Raw genomic sequence first — 17,398 nt, forward strand, 5'->3', positions numbered from 1 at the left:
AAGGTTAGCTCCACTATATTGTTTTTGCCTTCTAGAAAATAACAATTATGATTACCAATGATATAAGGAAGTTTACCTCCTCACAGCATTCAATAGAGAAAATGACTTGCCTTCTTAAATAGCAACCAAATCATCTAATACAAGCCAAAATCCTTTAAGTACTTTTGAGCACCTGTTAGTGTTATACTCAGTCCTTTCTGGTTTGTGGCTCACTCTTATTAGAATTCATTACACTACTCTCTTTGACCACAGCTCTGATCCTGTGGGTCAATGTCAAGAGAGCATTGAAAAAAACCACTATTTAAATTTTTGGTATTAAGAATATGAGAAATTAGTTTCATGATAAAAATTGTAACTATAAAATAAAAAATAAAATTTGCCTGAGGAAAAAATACTAGAACTTGCATGCACATGATAAAACTGACTCATAATGTATAAAATGAGTATTTAAATGAAAAAAGCAGCAAAGTATATCTGAAAATTCATAATTACAATGGATTTTAATATAACCTCTGAGGAAATGAAAACAATATTAGCATATGATGGCTTAGAAAACAGTTGAAAAATATATCAATAAAACAACTACAGAGGCATTAATTTCACAGAGAAACATAGATAATTTTAGAGACATACAATCAAACATAATTGAAAGCATACTGCAGATTTTCAAGTTTAAGTAACAGGAAACACCCACCGGCTTCCTGACAGGAGCAAGGGGCCTGTTGTCACATGGGAGGACCGGGTCACGGCAGCCACTGCACATGCAGCAGAGAAACAAATGCCCATGTCCTGCTTTTTGGCAGCACTACGTAGAAGTCATGGTGAACCAGGAAAGTGTACTCACTAGCACTGCTAACTTAAGGTGTTTCCCATATAAATCAGACCTTATACAGATATCTATAGAGACGAGGGGAATCAGGCATAAGCATGTAAGTCTGAATCAGTTTCCTGGTGAACACAGAGGGCTGACAGTGGAGTCCAAACTCTGATGGACCTTTGATGTGAAGCTGTGAAGACATCAGTGGAAACCTACACCTCTCAGTAAATGGAAATCAACCAGTTGGTGGTGGTTTTCAGGATACTCTTGATTGGAAGTGCAAAGACTCAGGATAAATGGCTGGAAGATGGTGTTCTCAAAGCTCATATGTATCTGTCTTTCTCCCTGTAGGATTTCTCCAAAATCTGACTAATGCCTTCTTCCCTAATGCCTTCCAAATCATATGCAAGTGAGGCTACTGGTGAATTCTAACACGGTGCCATAAAGGGGGTGGATTCTGGAAGATCTAATGCCTAATATTGCCTTCACCCGAATATTGCAATACAGTGGTAGTATCTCCAGCTCTACATTTTGTTGCCCTATGACAGGTCTCTATTCTTGATCCAAAGTCTATTTACCATATACCAGTCAGAAGGAAGTACAAAGAGCAAAGTTTCCAATATGAAAATAATTCACACAAAAGTATAGTAATAAAATTGCCATTTATGAAAAATTGTTCTAAATGTTTCAATAGTATGGAAAATAGAAAAAGACTCCTATACCCACCACCCCAAAAAAGGAGCTTCCTCTAAGAAAAGTACAATATATACACTAGATTAGGGATATTCAGGAACTGCCATACAAGGCCAGTAGAAAATTCCAACAAATACAAACTGTTAATTTTTCAATGGTCCCTTAACAGAATAAGACATTAGCTCAAAAATTAAACTTAATTGCATTTTAGAAATATACTTCAATTTACCCATGGATCCAAGAAGCTTCAAAATAGAAAGAGAAAATATTATTAACTGATTTAAAGAAAAAGCACTACCTATTAATTGTATGCACCAGTTTTTTTTCTTCAGCTAAGACAGCAGATGATTTATTGTACACATTACATTCAGCCACAACTGAGAACAGAACTTGTCCATAATGTCACAGGTCCAGAGCAAAGGACTGTTTTCGTACGAGCAAGGTGGGTCTCTCCAAAGATGGTTGGCAGGGAACAGATGGCAATTTATGTTCTAGATTCATTGAGAAGTTCTAGACAGCTGGAACGCAGTCCAACAATTTGTTCCAATTTGGTCTCTGGCTTTCCTCATTTCTGCTCCTGGATTTCCACGGGTGCACAAGCTAGTGGTTTACTTGGACCTCTGCCTCAACTTTCTTCTTTTGCACTTCAGCCTGTACATGGGCTTCTTCCTCCACTTGGCTCTCACAGCACAGAGGTTTCTAAGATGATGCTAAGGCCGAGAGCATATGCACTCTTGTTGAAAGATGAGTCATAGAATTTTCTCACCTCAATATTCACTTCTAAAAGTAATTAGAAATCCACAGCTCACCATTTCAGTTAAGAGGCTTAGTAAACACACCATTCATGCACCACATGACATTTTCGTCAATGACAGACCACATATATGAAGTGGTCTCATAACATTACAGTGGAGCTGAAAAATTGATATTGCTTGGTGACATCACAGCTGTTGTAATGTCATAGCACAATATTATAATGGCCTACAGTATCAGTACAGTAACACTGTATAGGTGTAGGAGCAGTAGGCTACAGCATATTGCCTACGTGTGTAGTGGGCTGTACCATCTAGATTTGTATAAGTACACTCTATGTTTGAATGATGATAAAATTGCCCACTGACACATTTCTCAGAACATATCCACATTCCTAAGTGATGTACCACTCTATATTTACAACTTTTATAACAACTCTTTCATGTTGAAAAAGCTCTAGAATATTACACATAGATTATTTTCCATGAAGCTTTCTCTTGTCACATTTATATTTCTTTTTGGTGGGAGTTTCACATATAAGGATGTGTACCAACTGAAGTCTTTCCACATTTAAGAGGATTTTTTCAAGTCAGGCCATTATGCCTTCAGAAGGAACTGGGGTGACAGAAGTCCTTCCCACATTATTCACATTTATATAGTTTGTCCCTAACATGTATCCTTGCATGTCCTTGAACATTTGAGTGAGAAATTAAGGCTTAACCATATTTCTAGGGTTTCTCTCTAGTGAGTTCTCTCATGTCTTTGAAGAGAATTGGAATCACTGAACACTTTCCCACATTCCTTACATTCACAGGACTTCTCTCCAGTGTGAGTCCTTTCATGTGCTTAGAAACCTACCTGAGAACTGAAAGCTTTAGTACATTCCTTAGATTCATAGGGTTTCACTCCTGTGTGAGTCCTTTCATGTCTTTGTAAGGATCTCTGTGCTGTATACGTTCTACCACATTGTTTACACACGTAGGGCTTCTTTCCAATGTGAGTCCTTTTATGTATTCGGAAACCTAGATGAGAAATGAAAGCTTTCCCACATTCCTTACATTCATAGGACTTCTCTCCAGTGTGAGTTTTTTCATGTGCTTGGAAACCTACCTGAGAACGGAAAGTTTTACCACATTCCTCACATTTATAAGTTTTCACTCCTGTGTGAGTCCTTTCATGTCTTTGTAAAGAACTGTGTGCTATGTAGGCTCTACCACATTGTTTGCACACATAGGGCTTCTCTCCAGTGTGAGTCCTTTTATGTATTTGGAAATTTCGATGAGAACTTAAACTTTTACCACATTCCTTACATTCATAGGGTTTCTCTCCTGTGTGAATCATTTCATGTCTTTGTAAGGAACTGTGTGCTGGGTAGGCTTTACCACATTGTTTACACTCGAAGGGCTTCTCTCCAGTATGGGTCCTGTCGTGTACTTTAAGGGAACTGGGAGAACTGAATGCTTTACCACATTGCTTACATTGATAAGGTCTAGTTCCAGTATGTACTACCATATGTTTCTGAACATTTGATGGATAACTGAAGGCTTTCCCACATTCTTTACATTCATAGGGTTTCTCTCCAGTGTGAGTCCTTTCATGTCTTCGAAATGAACTGCGAGAAATGAATGCTTTTTCACACTTCCAACAATTGTAAGGCCCATCTCCCGTGTGAGTAGTAATCATGTGTACTCGAAGGCTTGAGGTAAAAATAAAGGATTTCCCACATTCCTTACATTTATAGGGTTTCTCTCCAGTGTGAGATCTTTCATGCATTTGAAAAGAATAGAGATACTTGAAAGCTTTACCACATTGTTTACATGCGTAGGGTTTTTCTCCAGTGTGAGTACTTTCATGTCTTTGGAAACCTGGAAGAAAAATGGCAGCCTTACCACACTGCTTATATTCATAATGTTTCTCTTGTGTGTGAGTCTTTTCATGTGTTTGATAGCAATAGGCTTTTCCAGATTGTTTACACTGATACCATTTCTCTCCAGTGTGGTCTCTTTCATGTGTTCGAAGTGAACTGAAACTACTGAAGGCTTTCCCACATTCCTCACAGTTAAAGGTTTTCTCTCCATTGTGATTTCTCTCATGTTTGTCAAAACACTGGAGATAACGGAAGCCTCTCCCACATACCTTACATTTATATGGCTTCTCTCCACATTTTTGATACTTATAACGCTTGCGTCCACTGTGATATCTGATGTGCCTATCAAAGGATGACTGACTCAAGAACACGATTCCACGTGCACTGTATTCATGCGCTTTTACTCCAGTGGTTTTTCTGTTCAGATTCATATTTGAAATAAGGCTGAAGTGTTCTCCATAGTCACTACCCTCTTTACTTTCACAGAGGCTCTCTACCCTATGACTTCTGTAAAAAATGAAAAGTACATTATTAATGATTTCTTTATTAATAATTTTATATTTATTACATTTACAATTTATAGGAAGCTTTTATGCCTTGTCTAAATTATTTGAAATCAAACATCTTGCATTCTCTGCAAAAGGACTTTACCCTTATTTCTGTTTAAACAGTGATATTCATATATAGATTTTACTAATATTGTTTCCAAGTGATGTGTTTTGCAAACACTGAACAACTATGACATATTTAAAAACTTTTTTTTTTGGGTGAAATAACTAAATTTAAGCAGGATTTATTTGTTTTATTTCCTTTTTTATAATTTAATAACATACAAAGATTCTCATATGAGAAACTGCTTTGTATTGTGAGTGTGACTCACCTCAGTTTTCTCCACTGGTTTGTGTACTGATCGTCAATGTCATAATTTTCCCATTTTTTCCCTAAAATGCAGACCCAGAAAAATGATTGCAAAGCATTAGAATTATAGAAAAATTATTAGCTTCTAGATTAATAATGAGCTGTGACTATGCCTAGTTTATTTACCAGCACCCTCCCTTTCCACATTCTATATCTTAGAACAACACTGATGGGCAAAAACACTTGTTCTCTTGCCAGATGGGAGAAGGGTTGGGGAATTGGATGAAAAAGGTGAAGAGATTAAGAAGTATAAATTGTCAGTTACAAAACAGTCATAGGGATGTAAAGTATAGCATAGGGGATATAGTAAAAAATATTGTAATAACTATGTATGATGTCAGGTGGGTACTGGACTTACCAGGGGTTTCACTTCATAAATTATATAAATGTCTAATTACTATGTTGTACACCTTAAACTAATACAATACTGAATGTCAACTTTAATTGAAAAAAAAAATTTTTTTTAAAGAAAAATTTGTTCTCTAATTGATAAAGTGAAAGTGACTTGTCATCCTTACCAACTGAGGCCAGGTTCCTGAAGGTTTCCTGCATCACATGTCTGTAGAGTTTCTTCTGTGAAGGATCCAATAAGGCCCACTCCTCCAGGGTGAAGGTCACAGCCACGTCCTCAAAGGTCACTGAGTCCTAAAACATCCAACATGTGTGTATAGTACTGTGTTTCCCCGAAAATAAGACTTAGCCGGACAATCAGCTCTAATGTGTCTTTTGGAGCAAAAATTAATATAAGACCCGGTATTATATTATATTATGTTATATTATATTATGTTATATTTATCATATTATATTGTATAAGACCCAGTCTGGTCTTATATTATAGTAAAATAAGACTGGACCTTATATTAATTTTTGCTCCAAAAGACGCAGTAGGGCTGATTGTCCGGCTAGGTCTTATTTTCAGGGAAACGAGGTAGGATGCGCGAGACTGACAGCACTGGACAGCTATTCTCCATTTATAGGAAGGTTATGTATGACTCTGTCATCTCCAAACATTTATTCTATGACTTGATCATTAGAAATTTACTCCTGTCCACACTTACTTCTTTATAAATTTAACAGCATGATGAACTCATGGAAATGATTTACTTTTACTGTGATCACATTACATCGTATTTCTCTCTAATGACAGAGTCCTGAGTATGCTGAGAAGTGTCAGAGATGCTATAGAAATGCAACAAATATTATCATTAAAAGACTGTCAATTCTTTCTGAAAAAAAATTCATCTCCTTCCTTATTACCCACCATTCATAGTACTACTCCATAAGCCAGAGGGTCAAATTTGCATGACATTTTAATAAATAAAAAACAGAGTGGAGAATGGGAAGCTTATTCTTCTAGTCCTATCACCAAACATGAGTTCAGGAGGCTTGAGTTCAGAAACCAAATTTTTAACAAAGCAGAGCTGGCCACATTGCCTTTAAATATTCCAGGCCTTTAGAAGTAATCAGATACAACTAGCTGAATGTAAATATTCTTATGGAGAAGCACTGATTTTAACTTGTATAATATTTATCACAGAATCAGTTTTTCCTTTCTCTCTTTGTCCAATTTGATGGGGCTAGACAGTTATTTGGAACTGAGACCTCACACACAAGGAAGAAAGCATGACAACTTAGAAATCTCTGTACTCATGCTCAGGGCTGCTTCCAGCCAAATCTTAGATCACATAGTAAGAGAATATTGCAGAAGAGCTCTTTTTGGTCAAACCTTAACAAGCTACCCTGGGCCTCACTGCCCTTGAGGAATAGTTTAAGAGCTGCAGCTTGCAAGGGAGTCCACAGGGGTTGATGGTGAATTTGCCCCAGAGTATAAAATATATACAGGATTCAATAGTATTTCCCTCCAAAAAAACCATAAAATTTCCATTCACCAATTTCAGGAGGAAATGTTTCCTGACCAGCCAATCTTGAGGCTGCCCTTCTAACTTATGGTGTGGCATTATAAGGAACTTAGACGCTATCATTCTCAATTTCATAAGAGGAAAACAAACAAACAAAACCCTTGAAATGAACAACTCTTCTTAGATCCATGAGAGCCTTGAGGTCATAGGGCAAACTGGTACCTCCAAAATTGGTAAAGAGGAAAAACAGCATTTTGAAATATGCTTCAAATATTTGTTAACATGGCATGTACTCAAAAACAAAAGAAAAAGCACAATATTCATGAACCCTAGGACAACCCTTTAACAGAAGGTTTAAAATACATCTAATGGGAATACTTAAAGAAAAAAAAGACAGAAAGAAACAGAAGTAAGTGAAGTAAAAATCACTGAAATTTCCTAAAACTAATGAAATGGCACACTGTAGATCCAGGAAGCTCAGAGAGCACAAATGTGAAAACACCAAAAATGAACACCCAAGTAGCTCATATTCAAACTAGAAAAAAATTCAAAGATAAAGAGAATATATTGAAAAAAGCCAGAGGGGAAAACATGCCTTAGTTATAGAGAAACAAAGATTAGAATTAAATTAGACTTTTTTTCAGAAACTGTGCACGCAAGAAAGGAGTGGGGTGAAATATTTAAAATTCTAGGGGGGAAATACTCTTCTACAATTCTGTGTCAAGGAAAATTATCATTCAAAAATAAAGTGGAAATAAGAACTTCCAGAGACAAATCACTGAGGGAATTTGTCATTAGTATGCCTACATTGAATGAAATGTTCAAAAATTCATCAGAGAGAATATAAATGATAAAGTTGGAGGTTTACAAAAGGTATAAATGAAGGTAAACTACCTTCTATATATCTTATAATTAAAAACTGGTGATACTTTAAAATAATATTAGTAACAATGTATTTGGTAACAATAAGCTTATAGATAAGTGAAGTAAATGACAGCAGTGTGACAAAGGACGGGGAGGGGGGAATTGGGAATAGTGTGGTATGAGATAGCTGACTAACTTTTGAAGTGGTACAGTGTTACCTGACCGTGAATCTGGCTTAGTTGTAAATGTACACTTAAAACTCAATAGCAAAGAACTTTAATCCAATAACATGTTTAATTAAAGCCAGACAAGGCAGAAAAAAGTAAAAGACAAAAACAAAGAACATGGGCAACAAATGAAAAACAGTAAAAGATGGTAAATGTTAATCCAACTATATCAATAACCACTTTAATCATCAATGGACTCAATATAATTGAAAGATATAGTAAGATTTCAAAAAACACAATTGTATGTCATCTACAAGAAACCCACTTTAAATATGAAGACACAGATAGATGAAAGGTAAAAGGATGGAGGAAAACATACTATGCCAACACTTACCAAATATTATCATAAGTAGCACTAAGATGAATTTCAAACAATGCAGATTTCAAACCAAGGAAAACTCAGAGATAAAAAGGGGTATCACAGAATGATGAAGGGGTCCATTCTCCAAGAAGGCCTAGCAATCCTTTAGGTGTATGTACATTGCAACACAGAGGCAAAATAAATAAAGCAAGAGAAACAGATGAATCTACTGCTGTGACTGGAGAGTTCAACACCCCTTATCATGAATTATACCCATAGCAGAAAATCAGGAAGGACAGAGCAGAACTGAGCCGTCCTATGCAACAACTGGACTTAATTGTAATCTGTGGAATACTTCATGCAACAACAAAATACACATCTTCTCAAGCTCACATGGAACATTCACCAAGGCAGAACTCATCTGGTACATAAAACACACCATAAAAATTTGAAAGAACAGAAACCATATAAAACATGCTCATATCACACAGGCATTAATCTAGAAATCAGTAACAGGAAGATAATTGGAAAACTCCCAAATAAATGGAGATTCAACAACACACTTCTAAATAATAAATGGGCTCAAAAAAGAAATAAAGGGAAATTAAAAATTATTTTAAATTAAATGAAATGTAAATACACCATGTCAAACGTTGTTGGATACAGCAAAAGTAGTGCCTACAGGGAAATCCATGCCATTGAACAAATACACTGAAAAAAAATCAAAGATCTATAATCAATAATGTAAACGTCTAACTTAGGAAACAATAAAAATACCAAATTAAACCCAAAGTACACAGAATAAAAGAAACAATAAATATTAGAAAAGAAAGTAATGTAATTGTGGGCAATAATGAAGAAAAATTTTTAAAGCTGGTTGTTGACAAGATTAGAAAAATAAACATCAAATTAAGCATCAAAATTCAACATAACTAAGAAAAGAGGGAAGACAGAAATTACTGATATCACAAATGAAAAGAGGGGGTAATGAAAATAAAAAAGGGTTTGATAAAATCCAACATCTACTTATGATAATAAACTAGTAATAGAAACTTCCACTTCTTGACATAGAACATCTTCACAAAACTTGTAACTAAGTTGATCACATTTATTCCTCATGCCATGAGTGTCTACGTGAAATATCAGAAAGAACCCACAAGGAATATCAGAAAGAAACCCACAATCCTGCAATTAATGAGAGTAAAGCAAGGTTGAAGGCTACAGAAGTGAAATGCTTTCCCACAGACCCACACAAATATACGCAACTATCTTTGACAAAGGAGGAAAGGCAATTCAGTGGAAAAAGAAAGTTTTTTAAACAAATAGTGCTGCCAATAACAAATACACACACACATACACACACACACACACCAGACATAGGCCATACAAATTAAGTTTCACAAAAATTAATTCAAAATACATATAGATCTAAATATAAAATGCAAAAATACTAAACCCCCTAGAAAATAACATAGGATAACATAGGTGATCTTGGGTTTGGTGATAAATTTTAGATACATCATTAAAAGCAAAGTCCAATAAAAGGGAAAAAATATATTTCATTAACATGAAAAACTCCTCCCCTAAGAAAACCAGTGTTAAGAGAATGAAAAGACAAGTCACAGAGTAGGAAACAGTCTGCAAAACAGTTAGCTGATAAAGAACTCTTAATACTCAACAGTAGGAAGAAAACCCAATTAAAAATGGTCCAAAGATCTAAACAGACAGTTCACCAAAGAAAAATACAGATAGGAAATAGGCAATACGAAAACATGCGCAACATCACTGGGAGACTACAAATAAAAGAACAATGCAGTATCACTATGCACGGATTAAACGGCTAAAATTCAAACCTCTCAGAACACTGCCTACTCCTGCAGATGTGAAGCTGCAGGAAATCCTCATTCATTGCTGTGGGAATGGAATCAGGCACACCCACATTGGAGACCAGGACTTTATTTCAATACAAAATATACTCTTACTACATATATAGTAGGATCCAGCAACCACACTCCTTGGTATAGACCTAAATGAACTGAAAACTTAAGTTCACAGAAAAACTTGTACATGAATGTTTGTAGGCGCTTCATTCATAATTATCCAAAGAGTTAAGCAAGATGTCCTTCAAGAGGCAGAAAGACAATCACTAGTACATCCAAAGGATGAAATATTTTTCAGTAATAAAAGGAAATGAGGTAAGTGAAAGATGCCAGTCTGACAAGGCAATGCAGTGTATGATTACAAGTATATGCCATTCTGGAAACGACAAAACTATCAACCAGTAAAAAGACCTCTGGGTTTGAAGGATTTAGGGGTTGGAGGGAGAAATGAATGAATAGGTGGAGCACAGAAGACCTCTGAGAAGTAAAACTACAGTACGACTTATAAAAACGATGGATACACGCTATCATACATTTGCCCAAACCCACAGATCCTCTGACACAAAGCCAACGCTAAGGTAGACTGTGCATTTTAACGCGGCAATATTGGCTCAGCAATTGTAATAAATGTACCAGTCATACAAGATGTAAAAAATAGTGCAAACTGTGTGGATTCACAGGGGTTATGTGGGAACTAACTCTGTGAACTATGAAACCCAGTTTTTTCTGTAAACCTAAAACAGCTTTTAAAAACTGAAGTCTACCAAACACCAAAACAAAATGAAGACAGACTAGAGTGGGGAGAGGGGGGAAAAATCCCAATTCAGGGATGAAGAGCAGCAACTCTCCACGGAGCTCCATCATGTACGAATGTGCTCTGTCCTCCTGAAAGCCTGCGCTGCCCACGCTGTGCATTCAGTGACTCCCAGGAAACAGCCCAGGGAACCAAGGAGTGTGGCAGACGGGTGACCTCCTCCAGCACCACGGCTTCTTTCAAGGCATGGGAGTTAGGAGGTCATCCCTTCTGCAGGGCATAAGCCTGAGGGAAAAGGATGGCTCCATCGTATCACAAGCAGGTGTCAGCAGCCAAGCTGAGCAGGTGGGGGCTGTTTCCAGGCCAAAGGCATAACCGGCACCTCGGTAGAGGGTCCCATGCTCAGTGCTTATGGAGTCTCTATCTTCAAGAGGGCCCAGTACTTGGTGGTAACTGCAGCCCTGATGGCACACAATGTGGGGCCCAGGACAGGCCCTTAATCAGAAGCCTATGGACAACTCAAGGTCCTCCTCCAGGAGGCTCCCATCGCAGCCAACAGGGTTAGAGGCCTCCTCCACGACAACCGGTTGCCGTATGGAGTCCACGTACCCTGGGCTTAAGTAGGGTTTGAACTAATCCCTTTGCTGCGCCAAACTGAAACTTTGGTGCTGGCCGCTGTAACCCAGGGGGTCGGGGTCTTTGTTGCAACAGGTGCAGAGGTGGCGGCAGCAGCAGCAGCAGCAGCAGCAGCAGCATCAGCGTTACTTAGGGGTCCTGCTGGGCCCTCTGGAATTTCCCTCCCTACCATCTGTACCCGTCTCTTCTCTGTCTGTCTGAAATACCTGCTCCTGAAGGAGTGACCATGCGATAGTCTCACCTCATTCACAGGGTATAATAATCCTCATAGCCCCCTGAAATCCCTCACTTAAGTCTGGTGAACCCAGCCTCCGTCACACCTTCACTCTAAACTCACAGTAGGGTTCCACCTAAGACATCAACCCAAAACCACTGTAAGGAGGGCCCCATTCCCATAGTCCTGCTCCCAAAGGACAAAAAATTACCCACTCAGAGTCCTCTGCATACAGACCCCTAAGTACAGCGCAGGGCAGCACAGATCACAGGAGGGCTCCCCAGCGAGCAGCAGCTCCCAGTGCGGGGGTGGGGGGTGGGGGGGGTGGGGGGGGTGAGGTTCCAGGCTTCTCATCAGCCTGACAGGTAAGAAGCAGGAGGGGGAAAGGGAGGAGTAGGGCTTAAGGTGTCAGGAAACAAACATCAAAAGTGTGGACCCCCCCACCACCACCACTGATGACAAGAACAAACAAGGGTAAGAAAAATAGACATAAGCACAGGCTTGTTTTTATATAAAGACACAGTAACAGGATGATTAAGAAATAATCAAACCTGGTTATTTGAAGGTGAATGGAGAAAGAGCACAGGCGGGAACAGGATATGCGGGTAGGGAGTCTCCTGAACTTAGCTTCTTACCTTAGAAATGTTTAAAAATTACCAATGCATTTTTTATTAACAATAAGGAGAAATTTTTATATACACTATATTTTCCCATCTTAATAATTATTTTTAATTAACTTTTGATTTATTCATTTAATTTTAACTTTTCTACATAGGAAACTATTTGAAGATTGATCCTTTAAACACAAATATAAAATTGCAAAGCACAATAAACGAAAAGTAACAAATCCTTTGTACACCTGAAACTAATAAAAAAAAATGTTGAAAAAACAAAGAAAACAAGAAAACAAATCCCTTTCTAAAAAAAAGGGAAAAGGGCATTACAGTTTGTCCCTATAGTAAGCATTGGAGATATTTTCAGAAATGAGTAGTATATTATAGTATATTAATTAGGGGTTTGCAAGTAAGCCTTTAAATGTACCAGGAATTTGAAAGATTTACATAAGGCTTGAAGTGTTTCCCTCAAATCAATTAAAAGAGAAATTCAAATACTTTTTTCCTCACATCCATTAAGATAGGAATTTGTTTGCATTAGGAATGGTATATATATCCCTTCAAATGTCAAAGTTTTCTAGACACATGGACATAAAAACATGACCTAAAAATGGGAGAAAAAGCACACAGAGAAATTAAATACACCCATCTTACATGTTGAGGTTCTGCCTAAATGGAACAAATATTGTATGTGGTTCCATAATTTTCTTTCCTTACATATCAACTTATATTTTAAAACTGCAAGTGCTAATGGAAACTAGAATCAAAGCATTTTAGTTTCATTGAGAAAGGAATGCAAAGAAAGAAACACACCAATATTGTAATCAAAATGGATATGCAGCTTCTTCCCTACAGTTCAGAAGGAAAACCCCCATTCAGAACGTTGAACACATTTCCACATTAGGAGTCTAGACACCCCCGGTTGAGACAGAACCCCCAGAGTGGGTCAGTCCCTGGGGAAGGAGGGACACCTGAGCAGCTCCAGGGGTGGATGCTGAGAGCTCCACATACACCCCTCCCTGTAAGCATGGAAGCGCTCCCTCCCCCAGGCTTCCATTCTCACAGTGAGGAAACTCTCAGCCTGATTCAGTTTAAAGTTCTGACCCACATGAACTCCCCAATTCACAAACCCTTTGTCCTGAGAAAGAACACACGATCTTCAGACTTTCTGACTATGCACTGATTACACTGAGTGCATTTATATCATGAATGTAACACTCAAATACATTTAAAATGTCTAGGACTAAGAAAACCACAATTACAACCTTCAAAAGGGGGTCACCCTCACCCACCATATGCACCCCCAGCCCTCCAGGGCTGCAGTTTCTCAGTGTAAAGGTCCCTCCATGGTGGGTGTGAGCAGGAAGGACACCTGCAGGGGAAGCTCCAGGAAGAACCACTGAGCCTTCAAGTAATTCCGTTTGCATCTCAAGGGGCCTTGGGTTGGGTCATTGACATCAGGCCTCTCCACCTGTCACTGGAGTTGCTCTGGACCACCATTGATATATATATTTTTTTTTTTTTTTAAGATTTTATTGGGGAAGGGGAACAGGACTTTATTGGAGAACAGTGTGTACTTCCAGGACTTTTTTCCAAGTCAAGTTGTTGTCCTTTCAGTCTTAGTTGTGGAGGGCTCAGCCCAGCTCCAGGTCCAGTTGCTGTTTTCTAGTTGCAGGGGGCACAGCCCAACATCCCTAGCGGGAGTCCAATCGGCAACCTTGTGGTTGAGAGCCCACTGGACCATGTGGGAACAGAACCCGCAGCCTTCCGAGTTATGAGCACGGAGCTCTAACCGCCTGAGCCACCGGCCGGCCTCCACCATTGATATTTTAAAAACACAAACCCAGTGTTGGAACAATTGGCCCAAATCACTCAAACCCAGTGTTTGTGTAAAGAAGAGAGGAAAATTGTAAGTCATTTTATTAGTTCAACCAGAAAACGCCTAATTTTGTTTAAGTGAGTTATGTATTATTTCCAGGATAAGTTTCTTTTGTAAATAATTAATCACGAGGTAGGTAGGTGGGCCGGGTCGCGCTGCGCTGCCTCTGGTCGTCGGCCTTGCCTCCCTCTCCCACTGCGTCATGCGGCAGCCGCTGAAAAACTACCTCACCGACCCTATGAAGGCACATGTGGCTCAAATATAGTCATACTGATGGAAGTTTGTGTATTAAAGCAACAGGTGATTTAGTTTGTTTGGTGTATAGAACAGACCAAGCTCAAAATGTAAAGAATGAGAAATTCCAGTCAACTAAGGCAACTTGAGGTAGCCGAGGAATCCTGCCTGCAGTGTTGCCATGGAAACATACCGAATGGTGTGAAATGAAGTCTGTTTGCCATGTTCTCAGGAAGTATAAATATCTTTTGAATTTGAGCAAGAGTTGGGACAGAAAATACTTTATGTAACTAAGTGGGCTATTCAGAAACCCTGAGGTCATTTTTTGCACTTTGTTTTTTAATGTTTACTTTAGAGAGCAAGGGATGTAAGTGGTTTTAGTTAAAAAGCCTGTATTTATTTTTGGAAATTAAACAAGAACTGCATCTATCTTGGAAACTGCAGATAATTTGATGCAGGGCAAAATATATAGGCTTCTATTTTGTTAAATTTCTATCAGTAATTGAAAATGAGATGTCAAGAAAAGCCTATTCTTCCTTAAATTTAGTTAGCCATTTTTAAAAGAAAATTAAATGTAACCATTTTTGCTGGATTGAGATTTCTTTTAGAGCATAATTTGTGCTGTTGATGACCAACAAATATGTAGTAGCTAGAATTAACTGCACAGCGGTATGCTGATTATGTACAGTAGTGTAGTCTAGGTTGACTCCCAAAGTAATTAGGAAAACAAGTATGCTTTACCTTAAACTTTCCAAATTTAAACTATACTTTTGAATATAAAGGATTCATAGTATTATTAGCTTGTTGAGCAGACTTACTTTGAATCTAGCCTTCAATGCTCAAAACAACTCTTGTTGCTTTAAATGCGTGAACAGAATGATCACTGATGGACTGAAACCAACATATTACAGAAATATTTGCCATATATTTCCCAGCTGTAGTTTCTCAGAAGGGCTATGGATTATGCAAACTGTTAAACCTCTGCATTCCTCTTTAACCTCCCTGCCCATTTCTCTCTTTGCTTAACCAAGGTGTTAAGCATAACGGGCACAACTTATGTTTTCCATCAAACCAAAAGTATGATGTTATTTGACATTTATCTTACATTTGTGACATGAATATTACCACCTAAATGTAATGTTCACATGTTGATTCCTACATTGAAATATTTGTTAGGAAAAAAATAATAATCATACTCGAACACTTCAAGTTCAAAATTTCATTTGAAATCACCCCAAATTAAAGAAGAGTCCTCAGAAACTTACTACTACACAGGCACAGGGTAAAAAAAAAAAAAAAAAAAAAAAAAAAAAAGAATTCTTAACAAAACCAATGTAATACCGGAATGCATATTTTAAAATTCACCTTTTTCTTGCCTCTTTGTAAATATTTTATACTGTCTTTTAAGCTCTATTAATTACATGCATTTTACATTACCGAAAACGAAGATAAGTCAATGCAGACATACATCGGATATATGGCGGGTTAGGTTTCAGACCACTGAAACAAAGCAAATATTTAAAAAAGGTGATGTCTAATCTTTTTAGTGGTGGAGAGTCTTGCCTTCAATTTGTAAAAATCTCATACCTGTGAAGTGCAATAAAGCTAAGGGCAATAAAACGAGGTACACACCTGTACATCTCCTCAGGGTAACAAACCCAGGAAGGAGTGCTGACAGGAGATCACCCAGAAAGTTTCCAAAGAGGAACCTCCACACACAGGACTTCCCACAGGACGTCTGTGCCTAGGGAAGGTCCCGGGGGAGAGGAACGGGGATTTCATACAACGTATTCCAGGTGGTTATTATCGGCTTTTCTCTCACGTAAAACATTCACAGAAGGAAAAAAAAAATCCTTAAAAAAGCCATACAGGGGGCTTGGCGGAAAAAGGATTGAATCTGTTATATATGCACCCTGGAGAACAAACAGTTGATGATGCTGTGGCTCAGAGAGGGGCAGCTGGCTTTGGGAATGCGGGAAAATACAAGTAATTTAGGAATTTGTTGCCAGTCCTAGGAAGAGCTAGGCTATGGGAGCAGGGTCCTGGGTCTGAGACCTTGCTTTGAAACATCTGGAAAACTAAGGGAAAAAACGGGTCCCTAAGGAGAAAGGAGGAACTGGGAATCCCACATACAACCGCTCTTCCCACACAAGAACCCTGGGGTCCCAGTCACAATTGTTCCTGATGACCCTCCAAGTGATCACCGCACCATCTTGGGCAGACGCGGGACTGCAGTCGCACAGCTGCCCAGAAAGGCTCCGGGCCGGTACTGAAGTCGCCGCGCGCAGTGACAGGACGTCCGGGGTCCCGACTGCCGGCCCAGTCCCCACGCTGCGCGATGGGTGGAGGGGACTGAGGCCCCAGAGCAGCCCCCAGTGAACTCGGGTCCACAGACTCCGGAGTTGAGCCGGTGGAGGCCGGTCCCACCACTGCCGGTTCCAACCAGCCCCTCGTTCCCGTCCACACCCGCACCACACACTCACCATTTTTAGGCTTCCTGGGTTTCCCTGAGTCCTGCCTACGACTCCGAGGAGCAGCGCAGATCACAGGGCGACCGCGGGAGAGGTACACACCTTTGACGCAAGCGATGCAGAGTCCCACTGCTGAAGAGAGAACCGACGTGTACGCCTGTGCGCTGGGTTGCTCCAACTGCCCTAGCGGCACCTCTGATTGGATAGTTACCAAGGCCCCACCCACTCATGCCTGAATGACAGCCTGAGAGTAGGCTCGAGGCGCGCCCTGCCCCCATCCCCCACACCACTCCCCACACCCGTTACCTTTACATTTTTTTGGTATTTTTATCAAAATTATACATGTACGTAGTTTTTTTTAAATCTTTATATTTAAACAGAATTTTTTTCCGGATTTGGAGCTGATACCTTGGATTT

General features: G+C 39.0%; 1 protein-coding gene across 1 annotated transcript; it reads right to left on the bottom strand.

Annotated features, from left to right (window-relative positions):
* Nucleotides 1-481: 481 nt before the first annotated feature.
* On the bottom strand, nt 482-17,137 carry LOC109454335 (uncharacterized). Its single transcript, XM_019744841.3, has 5 exons — nt 16,994-17,137; nt 15,948-16,010; nt 5,567-5,693; nt 5,011-5,071; nt 482-4,637 (listed from the first exon to the last, which is right to left on the bottom strand). Exons 2-5 carry the CDS (start codon nt 15,978-15,980, stop codon nt 3,110-3,112), a joined length of 1,749 nt encoding a protein of 582 aa, XP_019600400.3. The 5' UTR covers nt 15,981-16,010; nt 16,994-17,137; the 3' UTR covers nt 482-3,109.
* Between the last annotated feature and the right edge of the window lie 261 nt (nt 17,138-17,398).

This window comes from Rhinolophus sinicus, chromosome 15, assembly GCF_057876585.1.
Source record: "Rhinolophus sinicus isolate RSI-liver-muscle chromosome 15, RSI-T2T, whole genome shotgun sequence".
NCBI lineage: Eukaryota > Metazoa > Chordata > Mammalia > Chiroptera > Rhinolophidae > Rhinolophus > Rhinolophus sinicus.

What these genes read in the sequence shown, in the direction of transcription:
- LOC109454335 (XM_019744841.3), bottom strand. Translation starts at nt 15,980, where the DNA reads ATGTATGTCTGCATTGACTTATCTTCGTTTTCG. An exon ending in TTGACTTATCTTCGTTTTCG is followed by an intron (nt 5,694 to 15,947) that starts GTAATGTAAAAT and finishes TGGATGTTTTAG; the next exon opens with GACTCAGTGACCTTTGAGGA. An exon ending in AACCAGTGGAGAAAACTGAG is followed by an intron (nt 4,638 to 5,010) that starts GTGAGTCACACT and finishes CATTTTTTACAG; the next exon opens with AAGTCATAGGGTAGAGAGCC.